The sequence below is a fragment of the Callorhinus ursinus genome, unplaced genomic scaffold, assembly GCF_003265705.2.
Source record: "Callorhinus ursinus isolate GAN/ISIS: 27379988/994484 unplaced genomic scaffold, GSC_fseal_2.0 scaffold12, whole genome shotgun sequence".
Classification (NCBI taxonomy): domain Eukaryota; kingdom Metazoa; phylum Chordata; class Mammalia; order Carnivora; family Otariidae; genus Callorhinus; species Callorhinus ursinus.
The window spans coordinates 19,570,322-19,585,216 of record NW_027397074.1 but is presented as its reverse complement, the minus strand read 5'-3'; the positions used below and the strand labels follow the sequence as shown (position 1 = coordinate 19,585,216).

The following is a 14,895-nucleotide window of genomic DNA, read 5'->3' as shown; positions in this document are numbered from 1 at the left end:
ATACAATAAATGAAAACAATACATTTTCCATTTCACAGACCTTACTTAATCGTGTTTGAAGTACCAAGAGTTTGTTGTATTCTTCTGTTACTTTGTTGAGAAGAGTTTGCATATTTTCTTGCAAGTCTAGATGATAAACAATTATAATAATTTCATTTTATAGTAAAAGTCTGCTTCTTTCAATAAGTATTATTTATCTATTCATAACTTTAGAAAATTGCCTGCTAGAAGTAAATTTCATATATTTAGTTACCAAAAAGTTCAATCTCATTAATGTAAAAGACCTGCTACAAAGATAACTTGATGATTTCATATTAAAATATGTTAATGTCTTTTGGTATTCATTAATTTGTATACATTTTGTTCATTATTCATATAAATGGACAGGGGTAGAAAACATTTTACCTCTAAAAAAATTGAGATAATAATTTGTAAAAATAAACTAATATAGGATTCTTATTAAGAAAGATAATATAGGTCTTCTTATTCTTTAAAAAAATAAATCACTGACATAAATGTATTTAATAAATACAGTAACTTTGAAAGGTTTGGATCTATGGTGTAAAATTAAGGAAAGAATTATGAACAAGGAAAAACATGGGAGTAGAGGAATAAAGGATAAAGAGACAAGGAACTTGCAGACATCTTTGGTTCTCTTTATATCACAATTTTTGCATTACAAAAATAAAAATCTGTATTAAATATAAGATTTCATGAATCCAAAAAGATATTAAGTGACTGAATCATGATTTAAAGTGAAAGTTCATCATTAAATGACTTAAGAAGATAATGTGGTCAGATTTTATTACCTTGAACTTCGTATCTATAATCTTGCAATTCTAGTTCTTGATTTTCAGAGGTGTGAACATCAGAACTCTCTCTCTCTTCTACATTTACTTCACATTTTAAAGCAGGAGTATAATGTTCACCAAGGACATTGCAAAACGTCTATTAACAACAAAATTAGGTATTTTACAGAATTAAAATGTTGATGTCTGCCTTTGAAAATCATTAAACATTATTTTCCTAAATGCAAAAGACAGTCAAAATGGCAGAGAAAAATCAGTAAGAAAACACTCTTCCATGCACCCTATCAGTCTGCAAAAGAAACAGTCAAGTCTAAATCTTTCTCTCTTTATATAGGACATGAAATTCTTCTCACAGCAGGAAAATATTGACAATCTTAATTGCACAAAACTATTTTTTCTGCTTCTAATAATGAATATAGCTTGTACTCTAATCTACCATTTTCTAGCTTCAATCCTAGATTGACGATATCTCTGTAATGTTAACTACCCTTGAAAAAACACCAGAAAACAAGGACAGAAGTTAAAAAGTGATGACCCCTATAGGGGCGCCTGGCGGGCTCAGCTGGTAGAGCATGTGACTCTTGATCTCGGGGTCACGAGGTCAAGCCCCATGTTGGGCATAGAGCTTACTCTGGGGAAAAAAAAAAGGTGACGAGAAAGTAGTCTATGAATTCTACAGAAGTTATAATATATGGAGGTGCCTGGGTGGCTCACTCGGGTAAACATCTGATTCTGGATTTTGGCTCAGGATGTGATCTCAGGGTCATGATATGGAGCCCCAGGTTGGGCTCCATGCTCAGCAGGGAGTCTACATGAGATTTTCTCCCTCTCCCTCTGCCCCTCCCCCTGCTTCACACACTCACTTGCTTTCTCTTAAATAAATCTTTAAAAGAAATTATATGACGTAGATTATATCCATATACTTTTCTGTAACACAAAGGTAAGTATTCTGTGCTTTATACATACACATTAAAAATATTTGACACATTATCTTGGTTTTTCTACTGAGCAACAAACAATTCTACCATCATTTAAAAACAATACATGACCCACAATCATTTGAGAAGCCCTCAAAATAAGACTCACCTTTGCTCCACATACAACTGGAAACAACTTCTAGACTTAAAAACCAAATTGATTATTGCTATTTCTTGAGATTTGCTTAAAAGTTAAACCATACTGTCAATGAATAATTGAATTTATTAAATTTTCAGCACAGTTCCTAAGATGAAATTTTATCATGTTAGAACTTGTAGAAAACCCATTTACAGATGAAGAAACAGACTCAAAAAGATGAAGTAACTAGTCCATGGCAACATCAACAATTAGTGACAAAACCAGGTTTCATGAAGAATCCCAGAGGACCCCTCTATTAGAACAAGCTGATTTGTATTTCAACTTGAGATTAGTGATCAGATCAGGTAAAGACAATAACAAAAGGAAAGAACATATAATGTCAGCTTATAAATGAACTACTGTGACTTGGGCCCTCTTTCCATTATTTACTATCAACAATAGCTATGAAAGGACAATGCCTGAACCCTTTGGCAGAGGTGGAGGTATAGACTGCTGAGTAGCTGAATGAAGAGAGACCTTAAGTGTGGTTATTTCTCACTTTTTGAGGTTTTTTGCAAAACATTTTTTGAACAATATTATGGGAAATCAGAATCAGGGGCACCTGGGTGGCTGAGCTGGTTAAGTGTCCAACTGTTGGTTTCAGCTCAGGTCATGATCTCAGGGTCATGATATCGGGCCCTGGGTTGGGCTTCCTGCTCCGTGCAGTCTGCTGAAGATTCTCTCTCTCTCCCCCCCACCCTCGGTCTCTCCCTCACTCTCAAATAAACAAAATCTTAAAAAGAAAAAAAAAGAATCAGTAAGGTAGCTCTACCTGTCCCAACTAATACCACCCTCTTCCCCCTTCAATTTATAAATACAAAAGCCTGGGAGAGAGATCAGGGACAAGCCAAAGCATGTATTTTAAATTCTGAACTATTTCAAATATGCAGAAAAAAATAATTACCTACCTTAAACAAATAGTAATATTTTGTCATATTATCTCCGTGTTTTTTTAAAGAAATTGAACATTACATAGAGATTTGAAGCTCTCTGTTTTAAGTACTGCCTACCCATTTTCTTCACCTTTCTCCTTACCCAAAGGTAATTATTCTAGCATACAGGCTATGTATGTTTTTCTTTTGAGATTTATTGATATTAATACAGATATCAAACACTGCTAAATGGAGTTCCACTGCATGGAGGTAACACAATTTATTTATCACCTTTATTCAGAGTAATCTGAGTTGTTTCCCATTTTTAACTTAAAGACACTTTAGCAATGAACAGATCTGGTTGTGCACAAATGCTTGGGCTATGGGATGTATATAACTTCAAAAACAGACCTTGCCAATCTGCTTCTCAAGGTAGTACTTTCCCACTAGCAGTATATAAGAGCTTCTATTTCACCCCATCTTCACAAATATAATTATACCTGGCATAATTAGGGTTTTTAGTTTTTGGCAATCTAAACTGTGAAACTGTATCTCACTGGTCTTGTGCAACCTCCCCAAATTAGTAATCAGACACACTCAACCACTAAGTGGGCAAGGGCAGGAAACAGACCTGTCTGGGGTTCTATTGGTCCACTCTTTTTTTTTTTTTTTTGTATTAGGTATACCTTTTGTCTGTTTTACTGCTAAGATAATTTACTTCAATTTCTTTTGTTTCAAAAGATTATCAGGAAACATTTAAATGTTCATTTTAAACTTAAAAACTCAGGAATATTTTCTAAGTGCAGTTCTGAAGTATAGCATTTCTTGTCTAAAAGTACTTTTTAACCAGTATCTTACCTGTGTAAAATAAGAACATTCTTCAGACACTGCCTTGCGTAGTTTTCCAATGAGCATTTGTAAAGGCTTCGCTTCACCACCTAATAGAACAGATACCGCATTAAACATTTAATTCACATACTTAAGTACTATTATCATATTAAACCTATATCAACTGGAAGCTTCCTTTACAATAAGATTAGTTTTAAATTCTTTATTTCTAAGTTATTTTCCACTGTTCAATGTTAACTGTTTCAGATAATTTGTAAAATTCTGTTTATATCCTACAAACTGGTATAAAGCAGTGACTTACAAATTTTTTATTACTACCCAACATAAGAAATACATCATACATCATAACCTATTTATACATCCATGAAAAACTGAAACAAGAATTTCACAAATCATTATCTGCCCTTTCTACCTGCTATACACTGTTGTTTTCTGTTCTCCTATACTTTTATTTATTTAAAAAAATGCTGGTCATTACTAACTAACTTCATCAAACATTAGCAGACCAATTAACTTGTAGTTGAAAATCACTGGACAGATTCTATCTGAAGAGGATATCAATAAAAACAACACACACTTAACATCTTATTACATTCAAACCCAAAGAACTGCTTTAATGAAAAGTATGATATTCTGATTTAAGTCATTCTTTAAATTCTACTCAGTTAAAAGAGCAATTGGACAAACTTATAACCATCTCATTCTCAAAAGCAGATCTGTCATGGGTAAAAGCCTAGAGATGCCTTGAACAGAGGAAGTCTAGTTCATTGCATGATTAAATAATTATAAAAGTTATCTGCAACTAGTCTTCTATTTCAGGTTCCTTAAATGTTCCTGCTTGCCACAGTGCCATCTCAGTCTTTTGGCTCACACTGCAGTCTCCCAGGACATCTCATTCTTTTCTCTGGCCTCATGTGACCTTTTGATTTTCAAATCTTTATCATGAGCCCAAACCTCTCTGTTGTGTTTTGGACTTCTATTTTTAACTACCTTCTAGACAACTCTTTAAATAAAGTCAATAGGTATTTTTAACTCAATATGTACCAAACTGAATTTATTATTTTTCCCACAGATCTGCTCTGCATCCTCTTTGTGACTATAGTCATTTTCAATCCAATTACCCAAGCTAGAAACTTAGGGATCACCTTCAATTTTTCCCCTTTCCTCTTCATATTAACTGCAGACTACAGACTACCTCTTTTACCTTTTAAACTTAACTGTTACAAATATTATTATTAGCAGAATTACTGCCAAAGTTCCTTAACTGGTCTTCCCATCACTAATCACCTCCCCCACTTTGCCCCACGGTGTTACCTTAAAATTTTACTGTTACTCCCACTACTTAAAATCCCACAGGTCTTATCACCAATAGCATAAGGCCTATACAGGCTTCAGTCAGAATATGTAAAGCCCTTTCTGATCAAACTCCTATCAATCTTTCCAGCTTTATCCCCCACTACTCTCTCACATAACTTGAACTCTCAATTTTCCAAAATGGATACAATCTCTCAAACTTCTATGTTTAAGACTCAGGAGACTTCCCTACCCAACCTCCCTCCTCCTGCCTGCTGCCTCACCCCACTTATCCTCCCAGAAATTATGAAACCTTTCTCCTTTCTTCTTCCATTCTTTCTAGTCATTCTTCTATTACAGAAATTGTCCTATTGCTTTCAAATAATTTATTTTTATATTGCTTTCCCACTTGATTGTAACTTCTGGGGGAAAATGATTCAGTGATTTTAGATTTCTCAAGCACTTAAAAAAATGTGCAATGATTATATGAACAAATGAATCCAGGACTGGGGTATACAGTTCTCTTCCTCTATGGGTTCTAAACAAGGACAAAATTATGGAATGGTGAGTGGGCTCTAAGCGATACTTATTTGTTTCATAGTACTTAACGATTTTTTTTAGAAACCATTTACCCGGGGGTGCCTGGGTGGCTTAGTCAGTTAAGCGTCTGCCTTCAGCTCGGGTCATGATCTTGGGGTCCTGGGATTGAGACCCGCATCGGGCTCTCTGCTTCTCCCTCTCCCTCTGTACGCTCTTTCAGATAAATAAATAACATCTTAAAAAAAAAAAAAAAGAAAGAAAGAAACCATTTACCTGTTTCTTGTGTTTTTATATTCTGTAGTTCTTGCTGGTGTATTTCCTGAAGTTCCTTTATCTTTTCCTCTTGGGCAGAAATAAGCTCCTCCTTAAGACTACAAAGAGCTTTATCTTTTTCACTTTCCATATATTCACGAACTTGATCCACATGTGTTGAATAAACCAGAGAGAGGCATATACGCTGAGCTTCCATCTGTAGCCTTAAATCATTCTTAAAGTGAATGTACGTACACATTAGAACATTTTTAAATAATTTAAATTTTAAAATAATTTAACTTCTATTTTTTACATATACTGACTACAAGGGGAAAACACATGAAATTATAGTTTAAAACTTCTTGTAAGATAAGTCCAATTTTTTTCTCACTTCATTCTACTGCACTGATCTACCTATCTTTTCCAAGGGAAGTAGCATAATATTATTACCTCAACGTTATGATAAATTTTGATATACGGTATAGCTTAGTATGGCCTCATCTATGATTTTCATTTAAAAATATTTTAAATATAGAGAAATACAAAGAATGTAATAAACACTTATGTACTCATACCCCAATTTACTACAATTTTTTTTTAAAGCTTTCGCACAGCAAAAGAAACAGTCAACAAAACCAAAAGACAACCGACAGAATGGGAGAAGATATTTGCAAATGACATATCAGATAAAGGGCTAGTATCCAAAATCTATAAAGAACTTATCAAACTCAACACCCAAACAACAAATAATCCAATCAAGAAATGGATAGAAGACATGAACAGACATTTTTCCGAAGAAGACATCCAAATGGCCAACAGACACATGAAAAAGTGCTCAACATCACTTGGCATCAGGGAAATCCAAATCAAAACCTCAATGAGATACCACCTCACACCAGTCAGAATGGCTAAAATTAACAAGTCAGGAAACAACAGATGTTGGCAGGGATGCGGAGAAAGGGGAACCCTCGTACTCTGGTGGTGGGAACGCAAGCTGGTGTAGCCACTCTGGAAAACAGTATGGAGGTTCCTCAAAAAGTTGAAAATAGAGCTACCCTACAACCCAGCAATTGCACTACTGGGTATTTACCCCAAAGATACAAATGTAGTGATCCGAAGGGGTACGTGCACCCCGATGTTTATAGCAGCAATGTCCATAATAGCCAAACTATGGAAAGAGCCAAGATGTTTATCGACAAATGGATGGATAAAGATGTGGTGTGTGTGTGTATATATATACACACCCACACACACACATACATACACACAATGGAATATTATGCAGCCATCAAAAGGAATGAAATCTTGCCATTTGCAACAATGTGGATGGAACTGGAGGGTATTATGCTGAGCGAAATAAGTCAATCAGAAAAGACATGTATCATATGATCTCACTGATATGAGGCATTCTTAATCTCAGGAAACAAACTGAGGGTTGCTGGAGTGGTGGGGGGTAGGAGGGATGGGGTGGCTAGGTGACAGACATTAGAGAGGGTATGTACTATGGTGAGCGCTGTGAATTGTATAAGACTGTTGAATCACAGACCTGTACCTCTGAAACTAATACATTATATGTTAAAAAAAAAAAAAAGAAAAAGATAGTAGGAAGGGAAAAATGAAAGGGGGGAAATCGGAGGGGAGATGAACCATGAGAGACTATGGACTCTGAGAAACAAACTAAGGGTTCTAGAGGGGAGGGGAGGTGGTAGGATGGGTTAGCCTGGTGATGGGCACGTATTAAATGGAGCAATGGGTGTTGTACGCAAACAATGAATCATGGAACACTACATCAAAAACTAATGATGTAATATATGGTGATTAACATAACAGAATTTAAAAAAATAAAATAAAATTGTACCATTAAAAAAATAAAAATAAAAATATTTTAAATATAGAGAAATGCAAAGAATAATGTAATAAACACTTATGTACTCATACCCCAATTTAACAAATACAATTATTTTATCTTTTTTCCCATTTCTCTCTACATACATGTTTGGTTTAGAAAGAAAATAAAATTTAATCCACTATGTTCCCATTCCTCCTTCCCCAGAGGCAAACATTATCACAAATTTGCAACAAGTCCACTGCATTTCTTATACTATCACTTTTCAGTACCTATAAACAGTACATTATATTTTATGTTTCTAAGAATTTACATAAATGGTGTAAAATGGTATTTATTTTGCAAATTGTTCTCATTCAAAATACTTCTGAGATCTATCCATGTAGATACAGATTAATTTATTTTAACTGTGGTATAGTATCTATGAATACACGAAAATTTGTCAACTTCCTTCTTGGAAATCAACTGGATTATTTCTAATTTTTTGATATTTCAAAAATACTGCACTAAATTCTTAGAGATATGTCCCTATTCAAATACATTAGTGTTTCCCTAGTAGAGTGGATCTCAACATTTAGCAGGCATCAGAATAACTTGGATTGCTTATTAAAACAGACTGCTGGGCCCTTCCCCCAGAGTTTCTGGTTTAGGAAGTCTGGTGTGGGGCCTCCAAATTTGAATTTTACCCTGGTTTCAAGTGCTGCTGATACTGCTAGTCAGGGACCATACTGAGAATCAACTAGAAATACAGCTGCTGGGTCATAGGTAATGTACATTAAATGTATTAAATTTTACCAAGTTATGTTTTATATAATTGTGCCAATTTACATTGATATTAATAGCATATGTGAGTATTCATCTCCCCACACTTTTTATTGTGGGACTCATTTTGCCAATCTGATGGGTATAAAATATTACCTTATTGTTATATCAATTTATAAGGTTGAGAGTATCCTTCCATGTTCATTAGCCAATTAGCTTGGTCGTAAGAGCAAAGTATTTCTTAGGGAGTCAGCATTATTTCTAAGCATATTTAGATTGCTCTGAGATGTTATTACTGTATAAATTATCACTCGATTTCTTCTGTGAGCTTCCCTCTACACATACACACACACACACACTTTACTCCCCTCTCCACTGACAAAGGGGTTTGTCTTGGTAGTGACAACTGGGAAGGGACTGTTTACAGGTTTGCCTCCCTTTACTTTATATAAATTAATGTCAAGGAGAAGGCATCTGAACATCAATGAAAATGTCTTTAGCAGAGAAAATAAAATTCTTACTGAGAAAATTTGACCATTTTGACAGCTTAAAATTCAGGTCCTCTGTCAATAATGTCTTTTTAAAAAATCTAAATGATCTCTGGCATTTTTAGGAGTAATTAAATTAAAACCACATTATGGTTTTGAAGACAATTCCAGATATTCAACAAAACATTAATAGTTATGCAATTTGAATTTTTAAACTCTATTTAGGTTATTAAAGTGTAAAATATCTTTACATTTGATATAATATCCCCAAAATATGGTGGTTTGACTTAGGATTTTTTGACTTTACATTGTAAAGTGTAAAGGTGATATATACTCAGTAGAAACTACACTTCAAATTTTTAATTTTCATCTCTTCCTGGGCTACGTATGTGGTATGATACTCTCTCATGATGCTGGGCAGCAGTAGGAGCCATAGTCCTGAGTCAGCTACATGACCACGGGGATGACAAACAATAAATTTACAACCATTCTTCCCATTCAAGCATTGTTTTTTTACTTTCAGTATAGTATTCAATAAATTACATGAGATACTTAACACTTTATTATAAAATAGGCTCTGTGTTAGATGATTTTGCCCAACTATAGGCTGATGTAAGTGTTCTGAGCATGTTTAAGGTAGACTAGGTTAAGCTACAATGTTTAGTAGGTAAGTGCATTAACTTCATTTTCAACTTAAGATTCAATTTACAATAGGTTTATTGTAATGTAACTACATCCTAAGATAGGAATTTATTAGAAATAAAAAGAGAACATTTTTCCAAAGGCTTCCTACTGTATACAGAATAAAATCTCAACTTCTTACATAGTCTGTAAGGTTCTCCAAGATCTTGTCTCTTCTTTCTTTTTCAAACTTTTTCTTCCACTCCTGCTTTCAAACTCAACTGAACACACCTTCATTCAGTTTCTCAAGCTCACCTGTGTTTCCACAATTGCTCTAATTTGCATGTAGTAGGCTCCCTCTTTGTCTTTTAGATCTCAGTTCAAATGTCAATTCCTCCAAAAGACCTTTCCTGATCATCCTATAGAATGCGGGCACGACCACTACCCATCATTCTCTATCACGTCATCTGTTTTATTTTCCCTATAGGACTTACCACTACTTCTAACTACTCTACTCGTTCCCTTGTCTACTCTCTGCCTCCCTCACTAGAATATATTCCTGTTCTCAAAGAGAGCTCTCCTGCTCTCTTGCTTGCCAGTATAATCCTCTACCTGGCTAGAGATTCAATAAGTACCTGTTGCATAAATTAAGAAACAAAGTTTTACTTAGCGGCATTATACAAGATACCTAGTGGAATTTTCCAGTTATTTCTAATATCACTATCCACAAACATAAATTGTCAAGAATGATCTATTATAACTCATTATATGCATTCTTTAGTTAGAGTTAGAATTAATACTTTTTACCCCTTCAGCTTTACACAGTACTCTGAGAAAATTCTAGGACTTGAGATTTTTTTTTTCAAGGAAATACAGTGTTGTAACAACTGAGTAAGTATAAAGTAGTGAAAAATTTAAGTGTTAATTTTTAGTTGTGGAACTTTGAAAATACCAATATAAAACAAAATGCTGAAACCAAGCTTTGAAATTACAACAAAATATTACAAAGTACTTTCTTAAAGTTCAGATTCTCAACAGTTATTGAAACTCTTGCCTTTCCAAAGAAAGTGAAACCATTCCTATGTTTTTATTTCCTTAACAGAATATATAACATAAATTAACTGAAAGAAAGGCAACAGTGTTTAAGAAAAAATAGATAAAAGCAATGACAGCTGGGATGCCTGGATGGCTCTGTCAGTTAAGCGTCTGCTTCGGCTCAGGTCGCGATCCAGATCCCACCTCTGGCTCTCTGCTCAGCGGGGAGCCTGTTTCTCCCTCTGCCTGCCACTCCCCCTGCTTTTGTTCACTTGTGCTCTCTCCCTCTCTCTGACAAATAAATAAATAACATCTTAAAAAAAAAAAGCAATGATAGCTGATAGGCCCAAATGAGAATTACATTATAGGGTTAATTTTTATTCTCTTATTTGTGTTTTAGGAAGATGAAAACATTTTTTGTATGAATTGTGCATTTTCACTATGCTTTAGTATCTATATAAATAAGTAAACATACCTGTTCTGATTTAAGTACACTGAGTTCCCACTGAAGTTTATCATTTCTACTTGGTTCAGTTGTCCCAAGTGATGATCCATTTGTCACTAATGGCAAGTGATCCAAAAACAACTGTTCTTGCTTGCCTTCTTTTCCAACAGTCTTATTTTCAAAAGGAATTTTATCTTCCTCCATTATTTTTGATTCTTCAACAAAATCTTTATTTATTATAGAAACTAACCCTCCAGAATCCTTGCCTGTCATAGTCACACCACCGTCTTTTAAAGAGTCTAACTGAACATCACACACATTTACATTTTCTGTCCGTTTATGGTTAATGATGATTTCTAGCTCTCTACATCTCAATAAAACTTGCTCTTTCTCTTGCTTTAAAGACTTCACTTCTTCACTCAGAAAACTAATCTCACCATGTTTCTGTTTTAACTGTTCAGAAAGATCAGACAATCTCTCCGACAGTTCTAACTTTTCTCGCTTGGTTACCTCAAGTTTTTCCATAAGTTCTGTTGTGTCTTTCTCAACAACCTCACCGGTTTCCAATGGTTCTCCTATGAAAGTTTTGTCGTCATCGAAGGCTGAACTTTTCATTTTTACCAAAGCTGGATTTATTCTTTGCAAATGATGAAGCTCTTCACTAAGTGTTTTAAGCTTACTTTCATACTCTACTTCTTGTTTGCTTTTGCTGTCTTCTAAGTCAGTTTTTACCTTGAGAAGGCAAGCATAGTCCTCCTGCAACTCCTGATAGTTAACTTCAAAATTTTTTTCAGCAAATGAAAAAGTGTTCCTTTGCCTTTCAATCTCTTCAGTTAGCTGAATACATTGTTTTTTGAGGTCCTTGTTTTCCTCTGTAAGTATTTCTATTTCTTTTTGCCAGTTACAGTCTTGGGATTTGGACTTAATGGAGTCTGTGAAAATTAATCTTTCTTCTTGGTTAACAGGAGTATACATTTTCAACATGTCTTCAAGGGCTTTCTTTTCATCTTTAAGAGTGCTATTCTCTGCTTCAAGTTGTGTAAACTTTTCTTGAAGGTTATCCTCTTTTTCCTTCATCTGTTTCTCCAATAATTCAGTTTTAAGTTGTAATTCTTGAACTTCTTGTTCAAGTGTACCCTTTTCCTTTTCTTCTTGCCTGAGTATTTCAATTTCTTTTTGAAGTTCATTGATTTGAAGAGTCATTTCTTCTGATTTTGAATTCACAAGGGACTGCTGTAAATCTTTTAGCTTTGAAATTTCCAAAATTAATTGATTCTGCTTAGTTATCAAACTGTCTTTTTCAAACTGCATGGTTTCTATCTTTTGACTCATTTCATTCTGTAAGCCATCTATCTGCTGTTTATAGTGAATGCCTAAATTATCTTTTAGTTTCTCAATATTTATTCGATGTTCGATTTCTAAATCTTCTTTCAGTTTGGAAAGTTCTTCTTCATGACTAAACAGAAGCTGTGTCCTCAGCCTCTCTAATTCAGCTTCTTGCGACTCAGCCATTCTGTCTAATACAGCATTCTTTTCTCTTTCTAACATTTCAAGTTTTATCTTGTAATTTGTAACTTCTGCTTCATGTTTTAATTCTAGTTCTCTTCTGGATTCAGATGCAGAAACAATCTCAGCTTTCAAATCTTCCACTGTACTAAGGGATTTGTGTGCTTCACTGAGTTTATTTTCTTGTTCAGCTATTGTCTGTCTAGCTCTCTGAATTTGTTCCCTTGAAAAGCTCAATTCTTCAAAAAGGTCTTCAAGTTGTCTCTGTAGAGCAGACTTTTCTCCTGAAATTATTCCTAGTTCTTCCTTAAGTTTTTCTTTTTGAGAGTTAGTATCTTGCAATTTTACATTCAGTTCATTTATTGCCATACTCATTAACTTTATTTGATCTTCATTAACTGTAATACTTGGATATGATCTTAAAGCATTCTCCATTTCTCCCTTATGTCGTATTTTAAGTTCATCTATCTGTGACATGTGCTGTTTTATTAACTCCTGTTTCATCTGTACTATTTGCTGCCCATACATCTCATCCAGCTCTGCCCGGAGCTGTTCTAACTTTCTTTGTGTTTCCTGTTCCATTCTTTGGAGAATATCAGTTTCAAATTGGCTATCTTTATGATTTTTCTTCTGAAGTTCCTCAACTGTGCCCATTAATTGTTTTATTTCTTCAGAACACTGTCTTTCTTTTTGCTTGGAATTAGTCAGCTCTAATTTCATATTTTTAATCTCTTGGTTCTTTTGTACAACCTGTTCTTGTAATTCTTCTAGTAATTTATCAGCAGCTGTGACTTTATCCATTAGCTCTAGAGTTTTTCTTTCATTTTCTATTATTTTTGTATTTAATTCTTCAATGATTGTATCCTTTTCCCGTATTTCTTTATTTGAGCTTTCTACTTTTTTGTCTTGTTCCTTTAGAAAGAAAAAATGAAAATACATAAAAATGGCATTTTTAGTTCCTGGCAACTTGGATTGCTTAAACTCAATACCAAAAGACTGAGAGAAGTCTGGTTTTGTTCATAATTCTATAAAAAGTTACTGCAAGGCTTGCCCCTTAATTTTTCCCAAGTCAATGAGACGAGACTTGTGTACCCAACACTATTTGTGAGCAAACACTACAGAAGTGTTGGTCTTCCTGGAAGAAAGAAATTCTAACACGGCTATGGTCAAAAATATTAATTTCAAAATCAGTAGGATTAAAATGTCTAGACCATTACATTTTCATCTTTCTTATTAACTGGTGAACATTCTAAGAACTTAATATTTTCTGTAGCTATAGTACTGTGTACTCTTTATAATTCCAGAAGGAAGTCTTAAATATATCTCAAGGTTCCTTCCATGTATTCTAGGGACTTGGAAGGTGTTAGATGCGCAAGTGCTATGAAAAGACTAAAAAAACAAAAATAGGTTCCTATGGGTCTGCCTTAACTTCATTCCCGTGGATAAGTAAATCAGAAATTTGGGGATATCCAACACATAAGTGGCTAAACCTCAAACAACATGCAAGACAACTATACCATTTATGGCACATCAACTTGATCCTAGACTTTGGGTTTGAATAGAAATTTGAAAGCGGGACAGATATTTTCTTCCAGTTCTGACTTGGGCCTCTATCTTGGAACTGTATATAAGCCTAAATCGAGGACATAGGCCAAGGCACATCTGTAATAACAATCATTCATAAGAGTGTTATAGCATAACGGAGTCAAGCAGAAGCCCTAGAAACCAAGTTTTGACTCTGTTACTTAGTTGCCTAAATAGTTTAGGGCTGAGGTCCCAAGTACAAAGAAAGTACAATCCACTGAGTGGAACAGAATGTAAGTAGGTAAGTAAAATCACCTTACTGAGACAGGAGTTCCAGGTTAAGAGGACTTAAAGGCACCTTGGATGAATGTATTCACATATCTAAAGAAAAAAATGTCAAAGCCTAGAAAAAGAAAGTTTCAGAGGGTTGGCAGTACTCATTTCAGCAGAGTCCAGGGAAGAGAACCAAAGTACCTTAAGACTGAAAATTCTGATCCTCTGGGAAAACCATATCTAATGTACAAAGCAATGTAAGGGGTTGTAGCAAACAGAATTTAAGAATTTCAATCCACAAGCATGACCTTCCTCCTGTGAGATGATACATCAAGTTATCATAGCCTAATGCTACAGAACATTTGACTCCAATATCCTTTGATCTCATGTTCCCTAAACAACTTCCTGTTATTATTATTTGGCTTTTCAAATTCATTTGCGCATGGAAAGAAAGTAAAATCCAATGAACTTGAAGTATATAGGTCCCTGTGATAATTATTTCTCACTATAAATTAACAATCTTATATTCAAGGTTTAAACATTAGGCTCTTCAACTTGAAAAATCTGAGCTTATCTCTGAGATAGCTCAAGTCTCAGCTGATAGAAGATAAAAACCAGACTTCTCAGCCTACAAGTCAAAGGCCAGATTCTGCACTATATAAAT

General features: G+C 34.5%; 1 protein-coding gene across 10 annotated transcripts in view; it reads right to left on the bottom strand.

Annotated features, from left to right (window-relative positions):
* The window catches only part of AKAP9 (A-kinase anchoring protein 9), a 197,921-nt gene that overhangs the window by 97,321 nt on the left and 85,705 nt on the right, over positions 1–14,895 (bottom strand). For all 10 annotated transcript variants that reach the window (XM_073898794.1, XM_073898793.1, XM_025872853.2 and 7 more), the window contains 5 exons: positions 10,959–13,346; positions 5,753–5,966; positions 3,656–3,735; positions 810–948; positions 41–126 (listed from right to left, as the gene is read on the bottom strand). In XM_073898794.1, the coding sequence (XP_073754895.1) occupies positions 41–126; positions 810–948; positions 3,656–3,735; positions 5,753–5,966; positions 10,959–13,346 (2,907 nt within the window). The remainder of the gene's footprint in view (positions 1–40; positions 127–809; positions 949–3,655; positions 3,736–5,752; positions 5,967–10,958; positions 13,347–14,895) is intronic.